The sequence below is a fragment of the Coregonus lavaretus genome (genome assembly GCF_964263955.1).
Source record: "Coregonus lavaretus genome assembly, chromosome: 12".
Classification (NCBI taxonomy): Eukaryota; Metazoa; Chordata; class Actinopteri; order Salmoniformes; family Salmonidae; genus Coregonus; species Coregonus lavaretus.
In genome coordinates, this window is record NC_139999.1 from 6,411,062 (window position 1) to 6,429,802 (window position 18,741).

Below are 18,741 nucleotides of genomic sequence, written 5' to 3' on the forward strand. Positions count from 1 at the left end.
TCTGGCACTTACAATCCATGTTAATCATGTCCTTCCTAGCCGGCGGTAGCCTGTCCTCTGAACTGAAGATGGCCTACCCGCCCGTGCTGGAGCAGCACAGGACCTGCTCCAGCCGTAGCTGTTGGGGCAGCTCTGTCGAGACCGCCATGGTCTGTGCTGTAGGAGGATCTCTCTCTGGGCGCCAGGGTGAAACACAGTCCCCAAACACAGGTCTGTTGTGAAAAGAGTCCTTGAGTTTCAACGGGGGAGAGACAACAGATAACAATCATACCATTAATAGTATGTCACAGCTATTAAGTCAGCTTCAGGGAAAATATTACAATTCATCTATAATTTATGAAGTAAATTCACTTGTAGATGCAAATTGGTTCATTTCATCTAATCTCAGGCCCAAGCCCTCTGGTGGAGGCTGAAGGGTAGTACTCAAAGTCTGAATGAAAACAGCATAGTGACGAGTTCTCGCCCCAGTGTCAAGTTTCAAGTTTTAATGTCACACGCACAAGTACAGTTAAATGCCTTTCTTGCAAACTCAAAACCCAACAATGCAATAATCAATAAAAATTTATTACTAGAAAAAAATACACAAGAAATAAGAATAAGAAATATGAAATACACAATAAAGTAAGTAAGTATACTATATACAGGAAAGTCAGTTCCAATACCATATTTACATGTGCAGGGACACTGGAGTGACGGAGGTAGATATGTATAGGGGTCAGGTGACTATATACAGGGTCGGTTCAATACCATATTTACATGTGCAGGGATACTGGAGTGATGGAGGTAGATATGTATAGGGGTCAGGTGACTAGGCCACAGGATATAAGATAAACAGAGTAGCAGCAGCTTGTATGTGAGTGGGTGTGTCTAGAGTCAGTATAAATGTATTATGTGTGAGTGAGAAAATGATGGAGTGAGTGTTTGTGTGTGTGTTGAAGTGACAGTCTGTGTGAGTGTATAAGGGCCCTGTGAGGGTACTGAAAGTATCACCCCCTGCTAGAGTTTAACAGTATTTTAACTCTAAGTAGAATCATCGCAGTGAATGTAGTACTCACCTGTGTCCTCCCTCTCTCTCTTGTTTTTCTCTCTGTTTCCTGTAGGGAGACTCTGGTGGCCCCCTGAACTGCCAGGTGAGTGGGAAGTACTACGTCCATGGTGTGACCAGCTTCGTGTCCACCCAGGGCTGCAACGCCCAGGGAAAGCCCACCGTCTTCACCCACCTGTGTGCCTACATCAGCTGAATGGATGGGGTACGTACCATAGATATCCATATGTTTGTAATGTATCACAGTATATGATATGTACTGTAGATCAGCTAGGAACCACAGCTCCCATGGCCACTGTCTTCCATATCTGCCTCCATAACATGATGCTAAGTGCCAATATTATGTAAATGAGTAGAGTACCGTAGAACTCACAAATATGCAGTATGATTCTTAAACTTAAAACACAATGCTCAATAAGTCACAATCCACCGACTGGCACTTATAAATTATTATACAGTTATCTGTACTGTTCCTAATCAATACTCTTTTCCTCCTAGAGATCATGGGTTGAGGTTAAGAACTGTCATAGACAGCAGGGACCTCGATTTCTGGCTCTCTCATGTTTGTTCCAATACAACAACACAAGACTTGAAAATGTGCCAATGAGACCAAGACAGCGGTGAACAGAGCTGGCCACTGGCCTGGTCACGTCTCCTCAGACCGCAACATTTCCACTTCTTTCATCTGCTGAATGTCCTATACTGAATGAAAAATAGACGTCGGTATCAAGAGCCAACGTCTGAGAGCAATGATCTATTGAAAACCAATTTTATTGTCAACAAGTATTTTTCCCTACATAGGAAAATCCCCTTATATATAATTCCATAACATTACCCATGGGGGTGAAAACATGACAATGTTTAATAGATAATCCCTTTCATAATGCAGACATTTAAATAAGCATGACATAAAAATCCCACCGGTGAATTCAGGTGATGAAGAACAGGTTAAGAGACAATAAAAGGAAATACACTTTCTTATTTACGTTTGAGCAATAAAGTACTTAGACAAAGTCTAATTCAATGTTTGCAGATGTGCTCGATTTCATCACGTCAGAGACATGCGATGCTGTACGTCACAGTTTCAACATTACACATTTGTTGACAAACTACATTAAATTGGCCCATGTATTACATCCATGGACCTACAGTAGATCTTTAATAAAGTACATAAGGTATAAAGCTAAATAAAGTAAGGCACATACTTTTTGACTTTTAGAAATAATTAACTAAATTTAACTAAACCCAGCTACGTCCCAATGTCCATTCTAGCATACCATTTAGAATGCGTGTCCAACACATTGCTTCACTCTAAGTTATATGTTAGTGTGGATTTTGGAACAGAGCCCCGGGTACTCAATGAAGCCAAAGACATGACTGAAACAACAGTCACCATGATATCTGAACCCCTTCAGTATTACTGAAACCGTCACCATGATATCTGAACCCCTTCAGTATTACTGAAACAACAGTCACCATGATATCTGAACCCCTTCAGTATTACTGAAACCGTCACCATGATATCTGAACCCCTTCAGTATTACTGAAACAACAGTCACCATGATATCTGAACCCCTTCAGTATTACTGAAACCGTCACCATGATATCTGAACCCCTTCAGTATTACTGAAACCGTCACCATGATATCTGAACCCCTTCAGTATTACTGAAACCGTCACCATGATATCTGAACCCCTTCAGTATTACTGAAACAACAGTCACCATGATATCTGAACCCCTTCAGTATTACTGAAACCGTCACCATGATATCTGAACCCCTTCAGTATGACTGAAACAACAGTCACCATGATATCAGAACCCCTTCATCATGACGGGGTCTTAGAAGTGTCTGTCTGCTGCGCCCTTGTAGCACAACCTCAGCTAATGTATCAACAACGTGCTAATCTTCACCAATAAACCGCAAAGCCAAAGGCATTCTCTGATGCAGCATACACATAAACACCTACTGCACAGAGGAGAACGACAAAGCTGTTTTTTTAGCAGGCCAGCTGTGTGTTGTGAAAGTGCTGTATATGAATTTGCAAAAGGCCCTTGCTAAGAAAACACTACCAAGGCAACTCGCCTGTTCATATGAGCCTGGTCCCAGATCTGTTTTGTGCTATCATGTCAACTCCTTGTCATGTCAACTCCTTGTCATGTCAACTCCTTGTCATGTCAACTCCTTGTCATGTCAACTCCTTGTCATGTCAACTCCTTGTCATGTCAACTCCTTGTCATGTCAACTCCTTGTCATGCCAAACTTGACAGACTGGTACCTAGCAGTGTTCATTTTGCCAGCGATTTTAGATTTCGTTTTAGTCTTTTGACTAAAATAGCTTTTAGTCATTTACGTCATTTAGCAGACGCTCTTATCCAGAGCGACTTACAAATTGGTGCATTCATCTTATAGCCAGTGGGATAACCACTTTACAATATGTTTTTGGTCTTAGTCACATTTTAGCCATTTCATCCTTCTTAGTTTTTAAGTAAACTAAAACTGGACAATTTTAGTGTAGTTTTAGTCACAGTCATAGTTTAGTCAACGCATTTTCCCATTAAATAACTAATATTTAGGCTTCCTCTTAACTTCGACCATGTGCATATTCAGCCTTGTCCAACTAGGCCTACCAGTATAGAGTGTATACCCTCCTATAACTTAGCTGGCAAAATTGCAATTGTGGAAGCCATGATTAATCATCCTAGCCTACAAAGCCTTGGATACAGGTTAACCAATTTACAGCTCTGATTTTCTCCTCATCATAACCGTCAGAGGGGGGTAAATACCAGTGGTTTCGTTGAGAAGGGGAGGATGTGAGCTTTCCAACAAGGCCAGAATTATTACTGTACTCCTAATATTCACTAAAGTAGCATTAGTATTTCCAATGGGGAAGAAGTAACTGCAACTCGTATTTGCGGACCGTGAGAACGGCAACACTAATGAATATCAGCTAAAATGGCAACATATAACTTTGGATGTGATCAAATATGAACATTATTGTTTCTTAACAGAATAGAGGTTAGTTCCAATTTAGAAGTTCCCTGCCTGCGCATCAGTTCAAAAGAGAGACAATTGAAGCAACCGCCTGGGAGCTTGTGTGTGTTGGAAAGATATGTAGTCTTTCAGCCAATAAGAGGATTGCATTAAATATTAGGTATGTAAGCCCAGCCTCACTCTCAGGTCTCCTCCTGTATTTAAGCCCAGCCTCACTCTCAGGTCTCCTCCTGTATTTAAGCCCAGCCTCACTCTCAGGTCTCCTCCTGTATTTAAGCCCAGCCTCACTCTCAGGTCTCCTCCTGTATATAAGCCCAGCCTCACTCTCAGGTCTCCTCCTGTATTTAAGCCCAGCCTCACTCTCAGGTCTCCTCCTGTATTTAAGCCCAGCCTCACTCTCAGGTCTCCTCCTGTATATAAGCCCAGCCTAGGAGAGGAGTAAATACTGCATACAAGATAGGGACTCCGTCCCAAAGATCTTTCCTTCCTCCTAAAGTGTGCACTTCACTGATTTGAAGGAAAATGACTGGTATAAGAAATATGGTGGAAACTCCCACTACCCCATGCCTCCACCAATCCAATGCTTTTAGATTTGTGGGAAGTAGTGAACAAGTGTACACTTCAGGAGGAAGGAGATATTATTGGGACTCACCCAGGGACTCAGAGATGTCAGAGAGAGAAGTCCTGGTGGAAGGAATAACACTACACACTTAGAAAAAAAAAAGATTCCAAAAGGGCTATTTTGGCTGTCCCCATAGGATAACCGTTTTTGGTTCCAAGTATAATTGTTTTTGGTTCCAAGTAGAACCCTTTTGGGTGCCATGTAGAACACTCTGTGGAAAGGGTTCTACATGGAACCAAAAAGGGTTCTTCAAAGGGTTCTCCAATAGGGACAGCCGAAGAACCCTTTTAGGTTCTAGATAGCGCCTTTTTTTCTAAGGTTACATCCCAAATGGCATCCCTATTCCTTATACACACTACTGACCAACTAACGCACAAAAGGCCTATATAAAATAGAGTGGCACTTCGGACACTACCAATTGCAACTGAAAACTAAAATGAGTGTTTGCTATTGGCTTTCTTCCGTTTGGGGCCTAATGATTTATCAAGTAGGAGTGCTGATCTAGGATCTTCAATGTCTATAATAATCAGTTTCATTACGCAAAATTGATCGTAGATCAGCACTCCTAATGGGAGAGCTTGATACATACATTTACATTACATTTTAGTCATTTAGCAGACGCTCTTATCCAGAGCGACTTACAGGAGCAATTAGGGTTAAGTGCCTTGCTCAAGGGCACATCGACAGATTTTTCACCTAGTCGGCTCGGGGATTAGAACCAGCGACCTTTCGGTTACTGGCACAACGCTCTTAACCACTAAGCTACCTGCCGCATACGGCCCCTGATCACACCATGCCTTCTACAGTCTCTAGTTTGGGGGGTATGGGTATGGTATCAGCCACTGGTAGTCTCTCCTGTTCCTGGCAGGCCACCTGGTACTCCTGTAGGACCTTCACCACGGCACCGTGGCCAAACTGCATGGCGTCATCCAGGGGAACGTTGCCCCACCTGGAGGGAGGTGGTAGAGACGAGACAGACAGGTGAACAATGTCAGACGTTATTCAGTGCGCTACCTTTGAGTAAAGATACCAGCCGCGGAGGACAGAACGACATGGAGAAATAAGGCACGAGGCTGGGAATGTATAGTGAGTCTAGATAGCAACACCAGCTAAGGGACGTTGTTAGGTTGGAGGCAAAGTCAATAGAGACTGATATAGATGGATGAATGAATGGAGGGGTGGATGAATGAATGCTACCGTACCTGTCTTTCACAAAGGGGTTCACTTTGCAGGTTTCTGTTAGGAACCGTACCACATCCACATGACCTGAGGACAAAACACTAAATATGTATCTTAGGGGGCAACACTTGCTATGAGGCACACACACATAATGCCTTATATGATACACTTTTAGTGCATTATAACACTTGCTAGAAGCTGTCATAACAACTAGGTAGCTGTAACATCACTATGATGCATTGTAAGACATAATCCCAACTAGGAGCCACCGGTGGATTGTAGCTCACCCTCAGCGGCAGCCACGTGTAGAGCCGTCCTAGAGTCGTAGTCTTTCAGATCCATATCCATCGATGACAGAGCAAACCTGAGAGGAAAGGATAGGAGAGTCTTTCAGATACATGTCCATCGATGACAGAGAAAATCTGAGAGGACAGGATAGGAGAGTCGTAGTCTTTCAGATCCATGTCCATCGATGACAGAGCAAACCTGAGAGGACAGGATAGGAGACGAGGGGTGCTATATTCTACATGTTAGTTCTAATTTCCAAGAGGTTTACTGTGAAGGATTACTAGCTAGGAGAGAGTGACATCTACAGCATGTGACAAGTAGTAAAACGAACAATATATTTACTTTATATTAATTTAACCAGGTTGGTCTCTGCATATAGCCTCCTAGATTATTTTACCTTCTGAGGGCTGACACATCTCCACTGTAGGCCGCAAACATCAGGTTCACCACAGACTTGTTCTACAGATATAGCAGAGATAAATACAACTTACACTGGGTGGGACACTGGGAGACAGATACATAACCATTCATAGGACACAGCTACATAACCATTCATAGGACACAGATACATAACCATTCATAGGACACAGATACATAACCATTCATAGGACACAGCTACATAACCATTCATAGGACACAGCTATATAACCATTCATAGGACACAGCTACATAACCATTCATAGGACACAGATACATAACCATTCATAGGACACAGCTACATAACCATTCATAGGACACAGCTACATAACCATTCATAGGACACAGCTACATAACCATTCATAGGACACAGATACATAACCATTCATAGGACACAGATACATAACCATTCATAGGACACAGATACATAACCATTCATAGGACACAGATACATAACCATTCATAGGACACAGATACATAACCATTCATAGGACACAGCTACATAACCATTCATAGGACACAGATACATAACCATTCATAGGACACAGATACATAACCATTCATAGGACACATATACATAACCATTCATAGGACACAGCTACATAACCATTCATAGGACACAGCTATATAACCATTCATAGGACACAGCTACATAACCATTCATAGGACACAGATACATAACCATTCATAGGACACAGCTACATAACCATTCATAGGACACAGCTACATAACCATTCATAGGACACAGATACATAACCATTCATAGGACACAGCTACATAACCATTCATAGGACACAGCTACATAACCAATTCATAGTACTCGTCATAACAAAAGCAAACTTAAACTTCACTTTATGTTTTAGAAAATATACTACCAGTCAAAGGTTTGGACACAACTACTCATTCAAGGGTTTTTCTTTATTTTTACTATTTTCTACATTGTAGAACTATAGTGAAGACATCAAAACTATGAAATAACACATATGGAATCATGTAGTAACCAAAAAAGTGTTAAACAAATCAAAATATATTTGAGATTCTTCAAAATAGCCACCCTTTGCCTTGATGACAGCTTTGTACACTCTTGGCATTCTCTCAACCAGGTTCATGAGGTAGTCACCTGGAATGCATTTCAATTAACAGGTGTGCCTTCTTAAAAGTTAATTTGTGGAATTTCTTTCCTTTTTAATGCGTTTCAGCCAATCGGTTGTGTTGTGACAAGGTAGGGGTGGTATACAGACGATAGCCCTATTTGGTAAAAGACCAAGTCCATATTATGGCAAGAACAGCTCAAATAAGCAAAGAGAAACAACAGTCCATCATTACTTTAAGACAGTCAATACGGAACATTTCAAGAACTTTGAAAGTTTCTTCAAGTGCAGTCGCAAAAACCATCAAGTGCTATGATGAAACTGGCTCTCATGAGGACCACCACAGGAATGGAAGACCCAGAGTTACCTCTGCTGCAGAGGATAAGTTAATTAGAGTTACCAGCCTCAGAAATTGCAGCCCAAATAAATGCTTCACAGAGTTCAAGTAACAGACACATCTCAACATCAGCTGTTCAGAGGAGACTGTGTGAATCAGGACTTCATGGTCGAATTGCTGCAAAGAAACCACTACTAAAGGACACCAATAATAAGAAGAGACTTCCATAGGTCAAGAAACACAAGCAATGGACATTAGACCGGTGGAAATGTGTCCTTTGGTCTGGAGTCCAAATTGAAGATTTTTGGTTCCAACCGCCGTGTCTTTGTGAGACGCGGTGTCGGTGAACGGATGATCTCCGCATGTGTATTTCCCACAGTAAAGCATGGAGGAGGAGGTGTTATGGTGTGGGGGTGCTTTGCTGGTGACACTGTCTGTGATTTATTTAGAATTCAAGGCACACTTAACCAGCATGGCTACCACAGCATTCTGCAGTGATACGCCATCCCATCTGGTTTGGGCTTAGTGGGACTATCATTTGTTTTTCAACAAGACAATGACCCAACACACCTCCAGGCTGTGTAAGGGCTATTTTACCAAGAAGGAGAGTGATGGAGTGCTGCATCAGATGACCTGGACTCCACAATCCCCCGACCTCAACCCAATTGAGATGGTTTGGGATGAGTCGGACCGCAGAGTGAAGGAAAAGCAGCCAACAAGTGCTCAGCATATGTGGGAACTCCTTCAAGACTGTTGGAAAAAGCATTCCAGGTGAAGCTGGTTGAGAGAATGCCAAGAGTGTGCAAAGCTGTCATCAAAGCAAAGGGTGGCTATTTGAAGAATATCAAATATAACATATTTGTTTAACACTTCTTTGGTTACTACATGATTCCATATGTGTTATTTCATAGTTTTGATGTCTTCACTATTATTCTACAATGTAGAAAATAGTACAAATAAAGACAATCCCTGGAATGTGTAGGTGTGTCCAAACTTTGGACTGGTAATGCATGTTAAATTGTTGTTGTGTTTACTTTATAACTCTCACAACTCACAAAAACCCTTACCCTATCATCCCCGTCCTGCCTTCGAGGGTCCTGCTTCTTGACAAAGTGTCTCAGGTTGTCATAGTTATGGAAGTTAAACGAAGACACCAGTTCCTGAAAACCAGAGCATGACAAAAAGACAGTTCAGTCCCCAGTACAGTATCGGGAGGCAGAAACATTATATATATATATATATATATATATATATATATATATATATATATATATATATGTGGTAACACTACTGAAGGGTACCTAGTACATACAGACTTTGTAACACATCCATAACCTACACATAGGGAGTACATTTTACATTTTTAGTAATTTAGCAGATGCTCTTATCCAGAGCGACTTACAGTTAGTGAGTGCATTTCTTCTTCTTTTTTATTTTTTATTTATTTTTAATGTTTTTTTTTCTTCTTCATACTGGCCCCCCCGTGGGAATCGAACCCACAACCCTGGCGTTGCAAGCGCCATGCTCTACCAACTGAGCTACACGAGGCCTACACATAAACATTTCTCACCCTGTACACGCATTTCAGTCATTTTATCATTTATAACACATGGAAATAAAGCTAGTAACTTTACCTGGCAGAAGTGTATTCCCCGGACACTGTTTCCAACCTTGTCTAGCGGAGGAGACCAACACATGACTCCCATGACGTTAGGGACCACCAACAGAATGGCTCCTGACACCCCAGACTTAGCTGGCAAGCCCACCTGGGAAAGAACCATACAAGGGACCATACATAGTTATGACAAAACTGTCAGTTGAAGCCTCCAACAAAATTCAAATAAAAAAAATTGGACTTCATTTGACCGATACATTTGTAAAAAATTTACTTGACTATAAATACATGGCATTTTTTTTTTTAGTTTAGGCTACTACACAATTAATTCATTTAAATTCAAATAGCTTTTATTTCCTGAGAGGGAACTTAAAATGTGGTGATGGATTGCTACATTCAAGACACATAACATAGAATGCAAAACATGTACAGTACATGTTTAAATACATTAAATACATATACATAGGTAGTTGCATACCTTTCCTTACTGTATCTTAGGACTGCCGTATAACTACTATATAACTACTATATGACTACTATATGACTACTCTATGACTACTATATAACTACTATATAACTACTATATGACTACTATATGACTGCTGTATAACTACTATATAACTACTATATGACTACTATATGACTACTATATGACTGCTGTATAACTACTATATAACTACTATATGACTACTATATAACTACTATATAACTACTATATGACTACTATATGACTACTATATGACTGCTGTATAACTACTATATGACTACCCTATGACTACTATATAACTACTATATGACTACTATATAACTACTCTATAACTACTCTATAACTACTATATAACTACTCTATGACTACTATATGACTACTATATGACTACTATATAACTACTATATGACTGCTGTATAACTACTATATGACTACTATATAACTACTATATGACTACTATATGACTACTATATAACTACTCTATAACTACTATATGACTACTATATAACTACTATATAACTACTATATAACTACTATATGACTACTATATAACTACTATATGACTACTATATGACTACTATATAACTACTATATAACTACTATATGACTACTATATGACTACTCTATGACTACTATATAACTACTATATGACTACTATATGACTACTATATGACTGCTGTATGACTGCCGTATAACTACTATATGACTACTATATGACTACTATATGACTACTATATGACTGCTGTATAACTACTATATGACTACTATATGACTACTATATGACTGCTGTATAACTACTATATAACTACTCACATTCAGATACATTGTCGGGAGAGGTTGTGTTTTCTCTAGCAGGAGGTAAGCTTGGCTTCTTATATGGTGTTGAGTAAAGCTTAAATCATGTATTTAGATTGTAGGTAGGTATTGTAGTTAGGTATTATAGGTAGTTTACTCAGGTAGTTATTGTAGGTTATTGTAGGTAATTATTGTATTCGGCGGACCCCGGCGAAGCACGAGGCTAGCTTACCCACTACTTGGACCAACAAAGCTAGCTAGCTAGCTAGCGGGTAGCTACTGGTAACGTTTAGCAACTGTGGTTAGTTGTTTCCAATGTTATTTCACGCTCAAGAGTACCTGTGATTGAGCCAGCTAGCTGCCACCATTCAGCCGTTTTTCTAACCTCATTATCCGAGGCATTAACGTTACGTGGTTGGTAGCTGCTGTACTTAATTACAGCTACTGATAACAGTCTGCTGTAGTTTACAACAATTCTAATTTCTAAAGTGGAAGTTGGGAGAGTTTTATTCGGGTGGTTCAGTGAAACAATTATAGTTTCTGAGGTGGAAGTTGGGAGAGTTATATTTTTTTGGTGAGGGAGGCCTGCTCTCTCCTTTCCCAGATGTTTAGTTCATTTCATTCCGATCTCCTCTGCATTATTGTAGCCATCTGCTGCAGCCTGTCAACTATGCCTCTGCCTATCCCTGTTCTCTCCTCTCCGCACAGGCTACACAAACGCCTCACACCGCGTGGCTGCTGCCTCTCTAACCTGGTGGTCCCTGCACGCACCACACACCTGGAGTTCCAGGTCTCAGGCAGCCTCTGGAACTGCCGTTCTGCCGCCAACAAGGCTGACTTCATCCCAGCCTATGCTACCCTCCAGTCCCTCGACTTCCTGGCGCTGACGGAAACATGGATTACCACTGAAAACACTGCTACTCCTACTGCTCTCTCCTCGTCTGACCATGTGTTCTCGCATACCCCGAGAGCATCTGGTCAGAGGGGTGGTGGCACAGGAATCCTCATCTCTCCCAAGTGGTCATTCTCAATTTTTCCCCTAACCCATCTGTCTATCTCCTCATTTGAATTCCACGCTGTCACAGTCACTAGCCCATTTAAGCTTAATATCCTTGTCATCTATCGCCCTCCAAGTTCCCTTGGAGAGCTTGACGCCTTGATAAGTTCTTTTCCTGAGGATGGCTCACCCTTCACAGTTTTGGGGGATTTCAACCTCCCTACGTCTACATTTGACTCATTTCTCTCTGCCTCCTTCTTTCCACTCCTCTCCTCTTTTGACCTCACCCTCTCACCGTCCCCCCCTACTCACAAGGCAGGCAATACGCTTGACTTCATCTTTACTAGATGTTGCTCTTCTACAAATCTCACTGCAACTCCCCTCCATGTCTCCGACCACTACTTTGTATCCTTTTCTCTCTCGCTCTCCTCCAACACTACTCACTCTGCCCCTACACAGATGGTAACGCGCCGCCGCAACCTTCGCTCTCTCTCTCCCACTACTCTCTCCTCTTCCATCCTATCATCTCTTCCCTCTGCTCAATCCTTCTCCCTCCAATCTCCTGATTCTGCCTCCTCAACCCTCCTCTCCTCCCTTTCTGCATCCTTTGACTCCCTGTGTCCCCTATCCTCCCGGCCGGCTCGGTCCTCCCCTCCAGCTCCGTGGCTTGATGACTCATTGCGAGCTCACAGAACAGAGCTCCGGGCAGCGGAGCGGAAATGGAAGAAAACTAAACTCCCTGCCGACCTGGCATCTTTTCACTCCCTCCTCTCTACATTTTCTTCATCTGTTTCTGCTGCTAAGGCCACTTTCTACCACTCTAAATTCCAAGCATCTGCCTCTAACCCTAGGAAGCTCTTTGCCACATTCTCCTCACTGCTGAATCCTCCCCCCACGCCCCCCCCCCCCCCCCCCCCCCCCTCCTCCCTCTCTGTGGATGACTTCGTCAACCACTTTGAAAAGAAGGTTGACGACATCCGATCCTCGTTTGTTAAGTCTAATGACACTGCTGGTCCTGCTCACACTGCCCTACCCTATGCTTTGACTTCTTTCTCCCCTCTCTCTCCAGATAAAATCTTGCGACTAGTGACTGCAGGCCGCCCAACAACCTGCCCGCTTGACCCCATCCCCTCTTCTCCAGACCATCTCCGGTGACCTTCTCCCCTACCTCACCTCGCTGATCAACTCATCCTTGACCGCTGGCCATGTCCCTTCCGTCTTCAAGAGAGCGAGAGTTGCACCCCTTCTCAAAAAACCAACACTCGATCCCACTGATGTCAACAACTACAGACCAGTATCCCTTCTTTATTTTCTTTCCAAAACTATTGAGCGTGCCGTCTTTAGCCAACTCTCTTGCTATCTCTCTCAGAATGACCTTCTTGATCCAAACCAGTCAGGTTTCAGGACTGGTCATTCAACTGAGACTGCTCTTCTCTGTGTCACGGAGGCTCTCCGCACTGCTAAAGCTAACTCTCTCTCCTCTGCTCTTGTCCCTCTAGACCTGTCTGCTGCCTTTGATACTGTGAACCATCAGATCCTCCTCTCCACCCTCTCCGAGCTGGGCATCTCCGGCGCGGCTCACTCCTGGATTGCGTCCTACCTGACCGGTCGCTCCTACCAAGTGGCGTGGCGAGAAGCTGTCTCCGCACCACGTGCTCTCACCACTGGTGTCCCCCAGGGCTCAGTTCTAGGCCCTCTCCTTTTCTCCCTATACACCAAGTCACTTGGCTCTGTCATATCCTCACATGGCCTCTCCTATCATTGCTACGCTGACGATACACAACTAATCTTCTCCTTTCCCCCTTCTGATAACCAGGTGGCGAATCGCATCTCTGCATGTCTGGCCGACATATCAGTATGGATGACGGATCACCACCTCAAGCTGAACACTGGCAAGACGGAGCTGCTCTTCCTCCCGGGGAAGGACTGCCCGTTCCATGATCTCGCCATCACGGTTGACAACTCTGTTGTGTCCTCCTCCCAGAGTGCGAAGAGCCTTGGCGTGACCCTGGACAACACCCTGTCGTTCTCCGCTAACATCAAGGCGGTGACCCGATCCTGCAGGTTCATGCTCTACAACATTCGGAGAGTACGACCCTGCCTTACACAGGAAGCAGCACAGGTCCTAATCCAGGCACTTGTCATCTCCCGTCTGGATTACTGCAACTCGCTGTTGGCTGGGCTCCCTGCCTGTGCCATTAAACCCCTACAACTCATCCAGAATGCCGCAGCCCGTCTGGTGTTCAACCTTCCCAAGATCTCTCACGTCACCCCCCTCCTCCGCACACTCCACTGGCTTCCAGTTGAAGCTCGCATCCGTTACAAGACCATGGTGCTTGCCTATGGAGCAGTGAGGGGAACGGCACCACCGTACCTTCAGGCTCTGATCAGTCCCTACACCCAAACGAGGGCATTGCGTTCATCCACCTCTGGCCTGCTGGCTCCCCTTCCTCTGCGGAAGCATAGTTCCCGCTCAGACCAGTCAAAACTGTTCGCTGCTCTGGCACCCCAATGGTGGAACAAGCTCCCTCACGACGCCAGGACAGCGGAGTCACTCACCACCTTCCGGAGACATTTGAAACCCCACCTCTTTAAGGAATACCTGGGATAGGATGAAGTAATCCTTCTACCCCCCCGCCCCCCCCAAAAAAATAAATTAATAAAAAAAATAAATTAATAAAAATAAATAAAGAACAAAAAAATAACAAATTTTTTTATTGTAAAGTGGTTAACCCACTGGCTATAGGGTGAATGCACCAATTTGTAAGTCGCTCTGGATAAGAGCGTCTGCTAAATGACTTAAATGTAAATGTTAAATGATACTATATAACTACTATATGACTACTATATGACTGCTGTATAACTACTATATGACTACTATATGACTACTATATAACTACTATATGACTACTATATAACTACTATATGACTACTATATGACTGCCGTATAACTACTATATGACTACTATATGACTACTATATAACTACTATATGACTACTATATAACTACTATATGACTACTATATGACTGCTGTATGACTACTATATGACTGCTGTATAACTACTATATGACTACTATATGACTACCATATGACTACTATATGACTACTATATGACTACTATATGACTGCTGTATAACTACTATATGACTACTATATGACTACTATATAACTACTATATAACTACTATATGACTACTATATGACTACTATATAACTACTCTATGACTACTATATGACTACTATATAACTACTATATGACTACTATATAACTACTATATGACTACTATATGACTGCTGTATAACTACTATATAACTACTATATGACTACTCTATGACTACTATATGACTGCTGTATAACTACTATATGACTACTATATGACTGCTGTATAACTACTATATGACTACTATACGACTACTATATAACTACTATATGACTACTATATGACTACTATATGACTGCTGTATAACTACTATATAACTACTATATGACTACTATATAACTACTATATAACTACTATATAACTACTATATGACTGCTGTATAGCTACTATATAACTACTATATGACTGCTGTATAGCTACTATATAACTACTATATGACTGCTGTATAACTACTATACGACTACTATATGACTACTATATGACTACTATATAACTACTATATGACTACTATATGACTGCTGTATAACTACTATATAACTACTATATGACTACTCTATGACTACTATATGACTGCTGTATAACTACTATATGACTACTATATGACTGCTGTATAACTACTATATGACTACTATACGACTACTATATAACTACTATATGACTACTATATGACTACTATATGACTGCTGTATAACTACTATATAACTACTATATGACTACTATATAACTACTATATGACTACTATATAACTACTATATGACTGCTGTATAGCTACTATATAACTACTATATGACTGCTGTATAACTACTATACGACTACTATATGACTACTATATGACTACTATATGACTACTATATAACTACTATATGACTACTATATGACTACTATATGACTGCTGTATAACTACTATATAACTACTATATGACTACTATATTACTACTATATGACTGCTGTATAACTACTATATAACTACTATATGACTACTATATGACTGCTGTATAACTACTATATGACTACTATATGAATACTATATGACTGCTGTATAACTACTATATGACTACTATATAACTACTATATGACTACTATATGACTGCTGTATAACTACTATATGACTACTATATAACTACTATATAACTACTATATGACTACTATATGACTGCTTTATAACTACTATATGACTACTATATGACTACTATATAACTACTATATGACTACTATATAACTACTATGTAACTACTATATGACTGCTGTATAACTACTATATGACTACTATATAACTACTATATAACTACTATATGACTACTATATGACTACTATATGACTAATGTATAACTACTATATGACTACTATATAACTACTATATGACTACTATATAACTACTATATAACTACTATATGACTACTATATAACTACTATATGACTGCTGTATAACTACTATATGACTACTATATAGCTACTATATGACTACTATATAACTACAGTATGACTTACATGGAAGGCCATCTGTCCAGAGAAGTCGTACATGCCGCAGGAGTGCATGAGACTCAGGGTATTCCGTACGGCCTCGGCACTCAGCACCCGCTCGCCTGTGATTGGGCAGATTCCCCCGTGGGCCAGCGTAGCTGCCATGACACTCCCAGACTCACAGGTCACCTCTATGGAACACAGCTGAAAGGAAATCATTTATTTACTCAAACATAGGGAGAAATACAGTGTCTGTGACTCATACATACTGTAAAGAAACGACATTATGACATTTTCCAGTAATAAATCATTATGATGCATTAGCAGAAATATACAGCATATAAATAGCATAACCCTGTTACATTATCACAGTGTGGTAAAGTGCTATCTTGAGGAAGTATCGTTTACCTGGAAGTAGAAGTCCAGTGCATCAATCATTTCTGCCCCACTGGGAAAACACTGCAGATGGAAATCAGTTTATAATATCATTTCTGCCCCACGGGGAAAACACTGCAGATGGAAACCAGTTTATAATATCATTTCTGCCCCACGGGGAAAACACTGCAGATGGAAACCAGTTTATAATATCATTTCTGCCCCATGGGGAAAACAATGCAGATGGAAACCAGTTTATTATAGCAATAAGGCCCGATGGGGTGTGGTATACGGCCAAAATACCACGGCTAAAGGCTGTTCGTAAGCATGACGCATCGCGGAGTGCCTGAACACAGCCCTTAGCCATGTAATATTGGCCATATACCACAAACCCCCGAGGTGCCTTATTGCTATCATAAACTGGTTACCAAGGTTAATTAGAAGAGTAAAAATAAATGTTTTGTCATACCAGTGGCATAGGGTCTGATATACCACAGCTTTCAGCCAATCAGCATTCAGGGCTCAAACCACCCAGTTTATAATGATCAATGTTACACACAGAACATTAATATCTAAGAGTCATCCATATCTCTCATATGGTTTACAGTAGAAACAAGATTCTCTGGTCTGATGAAACCAAGATTGAACTCTTTGGCCTGAATGCCAAGCGTCACGTCTGGAGGAAACCTGGCACCATCCCTATGGTGAAGCATGGTGGTGGCAGCATCATGCTGTGGGGATGTTTTTCAGCGGCAGGGACTGGGAGACTATTCAGGATTGAGGGAAAGATGAACGGAGCAAAGTACAGAGAGATCCTTGATGAAAACCTGCTCCAGAGCGCTCAGGACCTCAGACTGAGGCGAAAGTTCACCTTCCAACAGGACAACGACCCTAAGCACACAGCCAAGACAACGCAGGAGTGGCTTCGGGACAAGTCTCTGAATGTCTAGCCAGAGCCTGGACTTGAACCTGAGACCTGGAAATAGCTGTGCAGCAACGCTCCCCATCCAACCTGACAGAGATTGAGAGGATCTGCAGAGAAGAATGGGAGAAACTCCCCAAATACAGGTGTACCAAGCTTGTAGCTTCATACCCAAGAAGTCGTGAGGCTGTAATCGCTGCCAAAGGTGCTTCAACAAAGTACTGAGCAAAGGATCTGAATACTTATGTAAATGTGATTTCATTTGTTTTATTTTAAATACATTTCCTAAAATGTATACAAAGCTGTTTTTGCTTTGTCATTATGGGGTATTGTGACCAAAAAAACCGATCATACATTTTAGATAAGGCTGTAACGTAACTGTAGCGGTCAGGGGTGGGGCCGGGCTGGCCAACAACTGACGAGAGTGTGAAGTAACACAAGCGTAGACAAAAATTAACCTTTCTCCAGGGAAACAACCCAGGACCTTTATTCAGGGAAACGACCCAGGACTGTTATCCAGGGAAACGACCCAGGACTGTTATCCAGGGAAACGACCTAGGACTTTTATCCAGGGAAACGACCCAGGACTTTTATCCAGGGAAACGACCCAGGACTTTTATTCAGGGAAATGACCCAGGACTTTTATTCAGGGAAATGACCCAGGACTTTTATTCAGGGAAATGACCCAGGACTTTTATCCAGGGAAACGACCCAGGACTTTTATCCAGGGAAACGACCCAGGACTTTTATTCAGGGAAAGAAACCGAATGCGCCACAGCGCTGGGTAACAATAAAACCAAAACAAAACCTAGCTTGTCTTTGAGCCTTTCTACCAGGGTCTTCCAGTCCCTATCTGCTACAGGAGAGCTAAGCTGTTTACCGGCGTATCAAACAAAAGAAAACAGAAATTCACCAGGCTTGTCCTTACTTGGGTCAGGCCTATGGCCAAGTAACGT

At 41.7% G+C, this 18,741-nt stretch overlaps 1 protein-coding gene across 3 annotated transcripts in view; it reads right to left on the reverse strand.

The window, feature by feature from the left end:
- Positions 1 to 1,889: 1,889 nt before the first annotated feature.
- LOC311138953 (glutaminase kidney isoform, mitochondrial-like) overlaps positions 1,890 to 18,741 on the reverse strand; it is a 47,077-nt gene continuing 30,225 nt past the window's right edge. For all 3 annotated transcript variants that reach the window (XM_084173769.1, XM_084173770.1, XM_084173771.1), the window contains 8 exons: positions 16,897 to 16,947; positions 16,516 to 16,692; positions 9,606 to 9,737; positions 9,039 to 9,131; positions 6,524 to 6,585; positions 6,126 to 6,202; positions 5,862 to 5,925; positions 1,890 to 5,608 (listed from right to left, as the gene is read on the reverse strand). In XM_084173769.1, coding sequence (XP_084029895.1) covers positions 5,446 to 5,608; positions 5,862 to 5,925; positions 6,126 to 6,202; positions 6,524 to 6,585; positions 9,039 to 9,131; positions 9,606 to 9,737; positions 16,516 to 16,692; positions 16,897 to 16,947 — 819 coding nt within the window. In that variant the 3' untranslated portion in view covers positions 1,890 to 5,445. The remainder of the gene's footprint in view (positions 5,609 to 5,861; positions 5,926 to 6,125; positions 6,203 to 6,523; positions 6,586 to 9,038; positions 9,132 to 9,605; positions 9,738 to 16,515; positions 16,693 to 16,896; positions 16,948 to 18,741) is intronic.